General features: G+C 49.7%; 1 protein-coding gene across 1 annotated transcript; it reads left to right on the forward strand.

Annotated features, from left to right (window-relative positions):
• The first annotated feature begins 356 nt into the window (after window positions 1-356).
• OVOL1 (ovo like transcriptional repressor 1) lies at window positions 357-12,142 on the forward strand. The gene is made up of 4 exons (XM_083478023.1): window positions 357-972; window positions 9,759-9,949; window positions 10,293-10,479; window positions 11,370-12,142. Exons 1-4 carry the CDS (start codon window positions 873-875, stop codon window positions 11,666-11,668), a joined length of 777 nt encoding a protein of 258 aa, XP_083334149.1. The 5' UTR covers window positions 357-872; the 3' UTR covers window positions 11,669-12,142.
• Window positions 12,143-12,384: the final 242 nt, after the last annotated feature.

Here is a 12,384-nt window from a genome sequence, read left to right on the forward strand (position 1 = left end):
TGCTCCCCCCAATTTAGGAAGAAAAGTCCGAGGGGGAGCATAAAAAACCGAATTGCCCCACCCTCCAAAAAAAGAAAAAGAAATGTGTGCGTGGGGGAACAACAGCCAAACCCAGGCGCCATCCTGGAAAATCGTGGGTGCTTTAAGCACCCGCCCCCTCCTTCCCCCTCTCAAACCGGTTTGGCAGCCAGGTAACAAAAGGTAAGGACACCGTTATTTCCAAACGCATGCGCCATCCCCACCACACCCCCAAACATCTGATCTAATTAGAGGCAAGGAGAGGGACGAGTTTTGCTGGAGTCTCTCATTCTCCTGGCGCAAACAGCCGAACTCGCGTCTCGTTGGGGTGGAGGAAAAAGCATCTCTCCCCCCCCCCCAGCGAATTCCACCGCGAGCGCGCAACTAGCCGCTGCCCAGACGAGGTGGAGGTGGAAAAGAGACGGCGAAGTGCGAGGGACTTAACCTGCCCGCCTCGCCGGCTCCCTCCCACCTTGCTCGCTGTACCTTGACCCTCCGAGTTCAGCCCGGCGCGCCAAAGACGAACCGGCTCGCGGGGACGGGCGAAACCGAGCGGCTTTGGAACGTTCGGCGCGCGGGCGTTCCATCCGTAGAACGCCGGGAAACTTTTTTTGTCTTTCTGAACGTTCTATCCGCAGAACGTCGGGAAACTTTTTTGTCTGAACGTTCCATGGGCGCCCGTTAATAACGAAAACTAATAGGGCTTTTTTTTTTTTTTTTTTGCTTTGTTTTGTCTTGAAGTAGCGGGGGAAGAGGAAGTGGGCCAGGAGTAAGGAAAAGAGGCCATTTTTTGGGGAATAGCGGGGGTTTATTTATTTTTTAATTTTTTTAAGCGCTCACCAAAACAACTTAAGATGCCCAGAGCTTTCCTCGTAAAGAAAACTTGCGTTTCTACCGGCAAGAGGAATTGGAGCGAACTTCCCGATGAAGAAAGAGGCGAGATTTACGTCCCAGGTGAGTCTTGGAGGAGAGGGATCTGGAGTGCGGCGAAACAACGGCCGCCGCGGCTTTAGAATTAAAAAACCTTTGCTTTCGAGCGAGTTTTTAATTTTATTTATTATTTGATTTTTTTTTAAAAAAGATTGGTTTAGAGATGAAAATACCTCCGGGGTGGGGGAGGAAAGGAGAGGAAGGAACCAGGTGGCGCATAACGGCCACCATCGTTGGAGGGCAATCTTACGGGCTCCTTCGGGGCTCCGGCGCATTCCGGAGAGGCTCCGATCCCCACCCACTTCGTTTCCTGGAGGAAGGAGGGGGGTGTCTGAGGGGAAACTGGGAGGAAGGGGGAGCGCGGTGGGTGAGGGGGAGGAGGAGCAGGAGGAGATCATAACTCCGTTCCCCATGAATCACCTCCAGGCAAAACAAGGGAATCGCTGCCTTACTCATGGCAACTCCCACACAGACCTTTTCTCGGAGCGGATCGCACCTGCGCGGCGCGCCGGGCCATCCAGACCTGCCGCTCGCCTGAGAATGCTGGGAAAGGGCAGTTATGCGCGACAAGGCTCCGCTCGATCAGAGCGTGCGGCGTTTAAACACGCCGGCGAAGGGGCTGGTTGGTTGGCAGGGAAGATCGAGGCGCAAAGGGTGGCGGCGGCGGCGCCTTTTCTAAGATGGGATTGGGCGCTGCGAACGCCGCTCTTGCTGCTCCCACGCTAATTAAACAAATGCAAACAAGCAAATTTAGAAGTTAGTTAAAGTCTCGCTACGTGCTACGGATTGAGGTGTCAGTGTTTCTGCCGTCCGGCGGAGTTTGTGCTGATTTGGGGTTAAACGGTCTGAATTTTTTAAAGGGATAAACATTTGAGTTTCTGCAATATTTTCACCAGTAATAACAATAGTAATAATAATAAAACATAGACGACTACTTGGGCAGCCTAGGGCTGTATCTGAGTCAAGTGCCGGATTTACGTATAAGGTCATCAAGCTATAGATTAGGGACCCACTCAATTGGGGGGGGCGCCCCCAAAAAAATTAAAGAAAAAAACCCTGGATGTACATTTCCAAAATATAAGATAAAAAAGACAAATAAAATAAAACCTACATACAGCAACAGTGTTTTGTGTTGTGTAGGTAAGTAATGTTGTAAGTAATGGGCCCCCAATCATTTTATGTTAGAGCTTAATAATTATTTCACTGTTAATATACTTCTTCTTAATTGTTTTTCAGTTCAACAATTACTTTGATAAAATACATATTTTGTTATCTGCAAATGGCTTTAGATACGTAGTAGGTCCATAAATTACCATACTGTATAGCATATATTCAACACAAAAACCGCGACAATTTGTTGTTGACAAAGGACAGCTGGACATATAAAGGGCCCCATTACCTTCAGTAGCTTAGGGCCTCATCAAACCTAAATCTGGCCCTGAACTGAGTCCTGCTTGGATTAAACCCACTGAAACCAATGGACTTTAAGGTAGGGTAGTCATGGCCATTGATTTCTATGGGCCTATTCCGAATAGGACTTATTTGAATACAGCCCTTGAGAGAGAGAGAGAGAGAGAGAGAGAGAGAGAGAGAGAGACTGCAGGAATTTGAAGTGGTATGCAACAGTCAGAAACTGAGCTGGGTGCACAGCAGGATTCCCAATGAGTGTGTGTGACTGGCCTGGTGAATTTCTGCCTGCCCTACAGCTGTGAAACATGCAGAAAAGCAAAGTATAACATATTTTAATAAATCAGTGTAGCTAGGATTTATGGCTTTATGTTGAGGGAAGGCAGAACCGAGCTGTTAAGTACATTTTTATTTACTGGATTTGGGGGGTGGGCAGCTATCCCCCCCATCACCCATGATAATCCTCCCACTAACATACACCAGAAACCTTTGCCTAATTCTTGCTTCATAGCATCTCCACCGCTCACCATTCTGCAACAGAATAAAACCCTGCGAGTGAGTTCTTGATTGCAGCCTCTTGCCCTAACTGCTAGGCCCTACTCCTTTCCTTAATACAGGGTCCAGAACGATAGTTAGTGCAGTAACTACTGGGTGTCACTTCCCTTCAGGGAGCAAGCAACAAGAGAGGAAGAAACTGCATCTTGACTTTCCCCTCTAATTACTCTGCCCTTGCGCCCTAGTCCAGTGTTTTTCGGCCTTGGTCCCCCAGTTTCTGTTGGACTACAACTCCCATCAACACAGCCAGCTTAGCCAACGGTTAGGGATGGTGGGAGTTGTAGTCCGGCAACATCCAGGTTGCACCCAAGGTTAAAGAACGCTGCTACATGTTTGTCACTTCATTTTACTTCCAATAATTATAGGCCGCTTTTCATCATAGTGTGTCACCACCAATAAAACAATTGATCAGGTAATGCTGTGTTGAAAACGAAAACTACAGACAAGATTGTGGGGGCGGGGGGAATCATAAACAGGCATAGTACAACTTGCTTGAAATGGTCTTTGAAGTGGAAAGGTCTTAGTCAAGCACATCTCAGGAGAGAGGGAATTCCACAGAACTGGGTCCACAGAACTGAATGCTCTGTTCCTGGTGGATACGATGAGCTTCTCATCTGAGACCACAAACAGAAATGCCACAAGATCTCATTGATTGGGCAGGAGGCTAAGGGATCAGGTGGTCCTGAGGTTATCCTGGACCCAAGTTTGTAAGTTAATGGAAGAACCCTGAACTTGACGCAACCACATTACTGTATGAGATCATTTCCGTAAGGGTAGCTCTGCCAGACTGTGTACACACCATATATTTAAAGCATATCCTGGGAACGCTAGCTTGTTAAGGCTGCCGGGAACTGTAGTTTTGTGGGGGGTAAACTACAGTTCCCAGGAGTCTCTGCAGTATGTGTGCTTTAAACATATGGTGTGTGCACAGCTTTAGTCTGTGGTAACAGCAGTCTTGTGACATCTTCAAAAACAAGCACATTTATTACAGCAATACGGTGGTGTGGTTAAGTAATTTTACAGTCTGGTTACATGGGGAGGCTGCCCCATCTTAAGACAGTAATGTGTGTTCCTTGACTGACTTTGGAATGTGGAAGCCAGCCCTTCTGTGTGGGTTTTTTTGGGGGGGGGCATTCCTGGTCATTCTACCGAGTGGGGACCTGGGATTCTCCCCCTAATGGCACTACTTGTGACGTAGGTTTTGCAACTCACACTTCGCTTTGATGAGATGCATGCTGCATAATCCTCTGTTGACAGGTGCATATACAGTGGTACCTCGGGTTAAGTACTTAAATTCATTCTGGAGGCCTGTTCTTAACCTGAAACTGTTCTTAACCTGAAGCACCACTTTAGCTAATGGGGCCTTCTGCTGCCGCTGCGCCGCTGGAGCACGATTTCTGTTCTCATCCTGAAGCAAAGTTCTTAACCCGAGGTACTATTTCTGGGTTAGCGGAGTCTGTAAAACTGAAGTGTATGTAATCTGAAATGTATGTAACCCGAGGTACCACTGTACACTGTATGGGGTAGTGGGAGAATCTTTAGGTGTGTAAGAGACAGAATCATAGCATTGGCAGGGATGACGAGGGTCATCTTGTCCAATGCAGGAATCTTTCGAACCCACAACCTTGAGATTAAGAATCTCGTGCTCTACCAACGGAACGTAAGAAGAGCTTGACTGCTGCCAGATCAAGCCAAAAGCCCATCTGGCCTAGCCTCCAGTGGCCAGCTCCTGGGGACTGGTATTCAGTGGTAGACTGCCCCTGACTTTGGAGGTTCCATTTGGCGATCGGGGCTATGAGGCCACAGAGAGCAGCAAGGTGGTCATGAAGAGAGCGGGGTGGTGGCGGCGGTGGCACCTGGCTTGGTGATGGAGGGGAAGCCCAAAGGAATTAGGCGGACGCCTGGCGCTCTGCTCGTAAACCTCCCTGTCTGTCTTGGCAAGCATCACAAGGCCTGACTTGAGAGTCTGTAATTAGCTTTTAATTAATCACGCTGGAAGCCTGCTCCTGGTTTCCTCAATAGATTCCAATGTGCTGACACGGGGAAAAGAATTCCACTGGTTCCTGCTGGTCCTCTGCTGAGGACCAAAAGGAAAACAGCCTGCCTCTCATCTGTCCACAAGCTGTATTAGTTCACTAGCAAAGTGTTTCCGCGGGGAGTCTGGGTTAAAGATAACAGGAGGGAAATTGAGGCTGTGTGTGTGACACACACACACACAATTACTTTGCTATATCCTGAATATCCTGCCTTCTCTACAAGGAGCTCAAACTAGTGCACATGATGTAGTATGGGGGGTGATTAGAGTGTTGGCCTAGGACCTGAGAGAGCAGGGTTCGAATCCCCACTCAGCCATGACACTTGCTGAGGTGACCTTGGGCCAGTTGCTGTCTTTCAGCCTACCCTACCTCACAGGGGTGTTGTGTGAATAAACTGGCGGACAGCCATGCACACCACCTTGAAACCTCCACCATGAAAATAAAATATCTGCCTCTCCCTGTGAGGTTGAGAGGAAGTTGCATGCTTCATGGCTAAGTAGGCACTGGAACTCAATCTTTGGGGTCCTAGTCTGACACTCTAACCACTAGGCCATGCTGCCTCTCCCCCCACTACCTCTTTTGAGGTAGCTTGGGTGGGGTCACTCCCTCTCTTGAGGGTGGTCTGTAGCCTTCCTTCAGAGGTTGTTGGAGAACAACTGCCATCAGCCGTAGCGGAGTTCGAATCTCACCACAGCCGCAGGTTGTTCAGTTTCCTCCTTCCTGATCTTGATTGCAAGCTCTCTGGGGCAGAGGCCACACCGTGCCTTCTCTAAGTCCCACATTCTGACGCTCCATCCCACTCTCCTGTAATTGTGTCACATACTAGTGCGACCAAGAAAGTGAACATGGGGCGGAGCTATGCAGATTAAGGTCTAGGGCTGGGGAAAGTTACTGGGCCACCAGTGATGAGGATATTTGATCTAGCCCCCTCCCCAATTACAGCTAATAATAATAATTTAGTATTTATACCCCACCCATCTGACTGGGTTACCCCAACCACTCTGGGCGGCTTTCAACATATATAAAAACATAATCAAACCATACCCTCCAACATTTCTCCGATGAAAATAGGGGCATCCTGAGGAAAAGTGGAACATTCCTAGATCAAATAAGAAACCGGGACGTGTTCTTTAAATCAGGGAAATAGGGGCACTGGAAAATAGGGGCACTTGGTGGGTCTGTAAAACATTACACATTAAAAAGCTTTCCTGTACAGGGCTGCCTTCAGATGTCTTCTTAAGGTTATATAGTTATTCATCTCCCTGACATCTGATGGGAGGGCATTCCCCGGGGTGGGTGCCACTACCAAGAAGGCCCTGTGCCACTTCCCCCCCTACAGTGCCAGGCTGGAGAGCCTCTGGCCTGCCAGATGTGGCTGGACTCCAACTCCCATCAGCCCCAGCTAGCATAGCCAGTGGTCAGGAATGATGGGAGTTGTAGTCCTGGCAGGATCTGGTGGGCCACTGAATAGAGCAGGCATTCTGCATGGGGGAGAGGGTGATGAGTGTAAGGAGCCCCAAACACCTGGAGGGGCACCAAGTTGGGGAAAGGGTGCTAAACTAATGAGCTGTCAGGGAGGACGCTGTGACGATGAGGTTAAAAACTACCTTCCACCGCTGGCATTGGGTACCTTGGCCCTTCCTGCTGGTGTTCTCACAGGGGAGACCAACGTGTCCCAGTCACACAGTCCCCTTTTCATAACGCTGGGTACTTTGCTAGTCACAGCAGCGAGGTGCTAGAACTAATTGTTCTAGTTGTGCATATTGGGGGGTTCTGTGAAAAACGCACTCTGTACCTGCTCAGAGACACGAAGAAATTACTTTTTTAAAAAAGGAAAGAAAGCGGAGGATCTGGAGAGGATGGTTATTTTATTTTACTATTCTTATTATATCCCACCTTTTCTCCAAAGAGCTCAATGTGGCGTTGAGCTGAGGTCCCTTTGACACCCCCCCAAGAAAAATATTTGAGGCTGCCCCCCCCAAGTTAATGGGCATTGTCATTCAAATGGTGTGTGTGCGCTGCATCTTCTGATTGATGCAGGGTGGGGCTTACCTGCCCCCCCCCCCAATATTTTATTCAAGTTGGCACCCCTGGATGACATACACAGTTCTCCCCCTCTCTGTTTTATCCTCACAACAACCCTGTGAGGGAGGTTAGGCTGAGAGACAGTGAGTGGCTCAAGGTCACCCAGTGAGTTTCACAGCTGAGCAAGGATTTGAACCCTGGTCTCAGGTCCCAGTCTAACCCTCTGGCCTCTGTGCCTTGCTTCATCCCCCCCCTCCATTGATGACCACACTTCTCTCCTTTTGTGGAACTTTGAAAAATAGCAGCTTTGATTGCGGCTCAGTTGGAACCTTGCTTCAGCTCTGGAACGTGCCAGGTGGTACAATGCCTCTGAGCACGTGCAGAGGTGCTGAGTACCTGCAGCCAGCCCTGACACATATATCTGCAATTAATATAGGGGGTGGGTGGGAAGGAAGGAAGGAAGAGATGTGACTTTCCAGGGAGATTTAAGTTCCAGACCCTCCTTTCAAATTGCAACTGCTTTGGAACAAAACAGTTTCATCAAACTCTTTTTAATTAAAGAAGGGGGGGGAGGAGGAACACCCTGACAAATTTGACAGGCTTCAAATAGCTTGCCAGTTCACTCCGGGCTCCTTGACGGATAAATCAAAATGAAACTTAATACTGTTTCCGTGCGAAGAAAGTGGCTCAAAGAAAATGTGCGGAGATTTTTCTTTTTTTAAAAGTTTGGTACAAATGGGTTCTCCAGTCTGCAAGGTGTATCTGAAACTTTGCTTAAGTTTCTTTTCCTTTTAATATAATTATCGTTGATTAGCCCCATTTCGGCTACTGATCAGCCTTTGGCTGGCCATTGATCAGCCCTTTTCTGCAGACCCGGTGAGGAGAGCTTGGGCATCCTTTGTCTCCACGTTGCCTTTTGAGCCTGGCTTGTTGTGTCCTGAGCCTTTTGTGACTCCCACTTGGCCGCTGCCTAGTGCTGAGGTGTTCTTTCTCTTTCCAACGGATCCGAGAAGAACGGGAAGGCCGGGAAGATGTGCTGCCAGTTGGTTGGAGGGCGATTGCGACATGTGCCCTCCCACCCCGCTTCCCCCCCAGGCAGGTGACAGGAGATGGAATTGTGGCGCCGGCCCGGAAACGCTTAATTAACTACCTGGGCTGGGTTGGACTTTCCAATAACATCCCGGTTAACCGGTTCTGAGCTGTTTACTTGCTGTTACAGCTGACCCTGGGTGGTGAGGATGATAGTGGAAGGGAAGGGGGTCAATTGCGGTGGTGGGATGGAGAAGGGAACCCCGTGACATTTTCAGTTGTGTTCCTGTAATGAGGACTAGCGCCTTGGGGGGGGGAGATGGGTGTTACGTGTTATTCTACGCTTCCTGTCTCCGTGTGTTTTCAGTATTGCATCCACTTACTCCACTCCTTAATTAGCCACTTAATTAAAAGTTAGGCTATGTACACCTTTAAAGCACATTCAGAGCACATTCATTCCCCCTCAAAGAACACTGGCCACTGTAGTTTGTTAAGGAAGGCTGGGAATTGTAACTCTGTGTGTGTGGCAGGGGGAACTACAGTACCCAGAATTCTTTGAGGGAAAGGATGTACTTCAAATGTGTTTTAAAGATATAGTGTGTACATGGCCTTAGTTTTAGGGCAGGGTTCAGGAAGCCTTTTGCATGTTCTCGGAGTCCAGCTCACAATGTCCATTATTTATTATTTTTATTTATTTTTATTAGATTTATATATACCACCCTTCATCAAAAGTTCTCAGGACGGTTCACAAGATAAAAACACAGGAAAAAAGCACAAATAAATAGTCAAAAGAGAAGCAACAAAACAGTAACCCTCTTTCCCACAAACACATTTAAAATACTTTAGAATATTAATTGGGGATAAGGGGAGTTGTTGCTGTGGTGGCATGGGCCACAGGTTCCCCATCTCTGATTTAAGGATTAAGTGAACACATATTGTAATCCTGTACCCCCTTACCCGGGGGGTAATCCCCATTGAATTCAATGGAGCTAAGGAGTGGGGAACCTGCAGCCCTTTCAGGTGTTCTTGGACTCTGTCTCTGACCAGTCCCAGCCAGCCTGGCCAATGGTCCAGCAACATGCCATGGATGCTCTAGTTGAGACCCCTGCATTGCAGGAGGTTGGACTTGATGCCCCTCGGGCCGTGTTAGAAATTAGCCAGGCGCCAGGCGCATTTTGCTACTGGTGTGGGTCCAATTTTGCTACTGCTGTGGGTCCAACTGCGACTAGCTGGAGATTTCTGGGCACCAGGTTGGTGACCACAGTTTAAAAACCTCTGCCTTAATCCATGGAGACCCAAGTTTGGGAAACCTTGACCAGGGGGTACAACATGGCACTTCTCAGATCCTTGAAGGCCTATTGCAGCAGTGAGGAATGTCTTCCCTTCCAAAGATTCTTGGACCACAACAACTTCCACCATCCCTACTCCTTAGCCCTACTTGCTGGGGTGAGTTGTGGTCCAGCAACACTTGGAGTGCAACAGGTTCCCCACTGCTGGTGTGTCACATCTGTGGAGTCAAAGACTTGCTCCCTGCTGCTGTCCCAGAGGGCAGGTCTGACTTAACAGGATCGAGTTACAGGACAGGAGATTTCAGCTGAAGGCCAGCAGCTGGGAAGGGCAAGCAGAGAGAGGGGCTGTTGCACCCAGGTCCTGCCCGCAGGCTTCCTATTGGGGCTGTGAATGCTGGGCTGGATGCAGCGAGACTGTTTCTATGTTCTTGTACCAGTGGAAGTGACCACTCGCTTTCCCACCCCACAGTCTCCTTGGGCGGCTATGCCTTGTGGAAGGATCTGGAGCCTTCGGTGGCCGAGCCGCCGTCATACCCGATGCCTTTGGACATGACGATACGGAGCTCCACCTACACGGCTGCCCAGCCCCATTGCACAGCCCAGGTCCCCAGTGGGGTGCATCAGGATGAAGAGCCAGGGTTCTTGCACCCCAAGATCAAGGTATGACCTGATAAGAGGGGGAGATCTCCTACGTCTGAAGGGAATTCAGGTAGCTGCTAGTGGGGAGGGTCTGTTAGAAATTAGCCAGGCGCCAGGCGCGTTTTGCACCTGGCTTCCGACCATTTGCGACCAAGTGAAGATTCAGGAAGGCGCCTGACATCTCCACCATCTGGAGGAGTATGCGTGGGGATCCTTGGATCTTGACTGTTTTCACACACTAATACCCCATCCTGTAGAATTCTATTTTATCTGCACAATCTGCGGGCAGCTGTCCATGCCTCCCTCTGGCTCCATGTGTGCAAGTGAGTCTCACGAAGCCTCTTCCATCATCTTTTCTCTGCAGGTGACGCAAGGTGACGGCCCGGGGGAGCAGTTCTCCTGCCCCTACTGCAAGAAGGGCTTCTCCTACCAGCGCATGCTGAACCGCCACTTGAAATGCCACAGTCAGGTGAAGCGCCACCTCTGCCCCTACTGCAACAAGGGCTTCAACGACACCTTTGACCTCAAGCGCCATGTCCGGACGCACACAGGTGAGCTGCAGTCCTCTCTTACTTGAGAGCAGAGTTGAGGCAGGCCAGTGAAGAAGCACGGGTGTCTGCCCCTCCTGCTGCGACAAGCTCCTCTCCCCACTGGTCTCCCAGGACCAGGAGAGGCGTGAAACGGGAGGAGCAAAGTCAGGCATGCTGGCATAGTCTCAGATTGCTTGGGGAAAACTCTGGAGAGGCGTAGACTTAGGCAGCTGCAGGGCGGAGGGGACCTTTAGTCTCAGCAACTGCCTCATAGGGGCAAGACCCACCTGGAGAGAGCTGCTCCGCTAGGTCTTGCCCCCATGGAGTCGCTTACTCTTCTCGACTATGCAGCAGTGATTCATTTATGGATCTGCCCCAGTTCAGTAGCAGCTGCAAAAGTACCACACCCTTCTGAGTACACGTAAAAGTGCTCTGCTTTTTGCAGCAGTTACTGATCTGCCTGCCCAAAGATGAATGAGAGGGGGTGCCAGCCCAAGAAGAAGGTGCTTTAATACCATTTGGAAAGTTGAAATGGAGCACATTCTGCTGTTGTAAGAAACAGGTCTTTCAGTGTTCCAGCACCTGTACTTTGGAACTCCCCGCCTATTGATATCAGGCAGGTGCCTTCCCTGTGCCCTTTTCAGCACCTGCTAAAATTGTTTTTGTATATGCAAGCCTGTCCGGACATGTATGAGCTGTCATGTGTTTCCATCTGGTTTTTAGCTTGTCATTGATTTTAATTAACTTTTTTTTATATATAAAAAAGCATTTAACTCTTTTTCTGATAATCTCATTGTTTCAAACAACACATTCAAGCTTTCCGATTGCACTGTTTCTCCCGCCCAAATGCCTCTGTGTTTTGTGCCCACCGGTGCACTAAAAAAAAGACTTTTGTTTCCCACTCCTTGCAGGCGTCCGCCCTTACAAATGTGACCTCTGCGACAAGGCTTTCACCCAGCGCTGCTCGCTGGAGTCTCACCTGAAGAAGATCCACGGGGTGCAGCAGAGCTACGCCTACAAAGAGCGCCGCGCCAAGCTGTACGTCTGCGAGGAGTGCGGCTCCACGGCCGACAGCCAGGAAAGCCACTTGCGCCACCTCCAGGAACGTCACCCTGACAGCCCGCTGCTGCGCAAGGCCACACGCAAGACAGCTGCTGCTGTCCACGCCGGCACGGCACCCACTCTGCTGCAGGGGGGGCCTTGCCTCTGAAATGTGTGCCTGAGTGTTCTCACACAGGTGGGAAGGAAGTGCCTGTCTCTGTCCCGCGATCCTCTGGCACCCCTCTTCTGCCCTCCGTGCCCCCACCCCCTCTGGCAAGCACAACCCTCTTCCTAGCTCAGCGATTCTCAAAACTTCTTATGCTCCAAGTGGGAGACAGGGCTGACATTTTTATTTTGAATCACGGCACAGAGCGAGAGGGAAAAGGAGAAGAGACTATGTTGGAAGTATGAAGTCAAATGTCCTTTTTTTCCTCTGGGAGGAAGGAGCCGGAAAGCGAAACCCGGAGCATGAACTCAAAGTGGTTTTCAGGCCCAGGAATGAGACTTTTCCAGTTGCTGCCTTCAATTCCTCCAAGGACCTGCCCTCCAAAAACCCAGTTATTTGGAGGGAATGGAAGGGGGAGGTTGGCTGTGTGGGCAGTGGTGTAGCATGGGTTGCTAGCACCCGGGACCATGTGGAGGGAGTGGGTGGGTGGGAGGGAAATAGATGGAGTACGCATGCGCATTCAACTACCTAATGGTGTCCATGTCACCCAGGAAATTGCAGCTGCAGAGATTTTTTAAAAGAGTTGTTGTCCAGAGAGGTCACTTCCTGGTTTGCATGGAGAAGTTGTTTTCAACGGAGCCCAACAACGGAAGTGCAAAGCTGTATTGAGGCAGCACTGGGTGTTGAAATTTTGTGCCCCTAACAATTTTGCACCCGGG

Source organism: Podarcis liolepis, assembly GCF_965112155.1.
Source record: "Podarcis liolepis genome assembly, chromosome: 15".
Lineage (NCBI taxonomy): Eukaryota > Metazoa > Chordata > Lepidosauria > Squamata > Lacertidae > Podarcis > Podarcis liolepis.

Coding starts and splice junctions, on each gene's coding strand:
- OVOL1 (XM_083478023.1), top strand. CDS start 873: ATGCCCAGAGCTTTCCTCGTAAAGAAAACTTGCGTTTCTACCGGCAAG. Junction 973..9,758: donor AGGCGAGATTTACGTCCCAG/GTGAGTCTTGGA, acceptor CCCACCCCACAG/TCTCCTTGGGCGGCTATGCC. Junction 10,480..11,369: donor CCATGTCCGGACGCACACAG/GTGAGCTGCAGT, acceptor CACTCCTTGCAG/GCGTCCGCCCTTACAAATGT.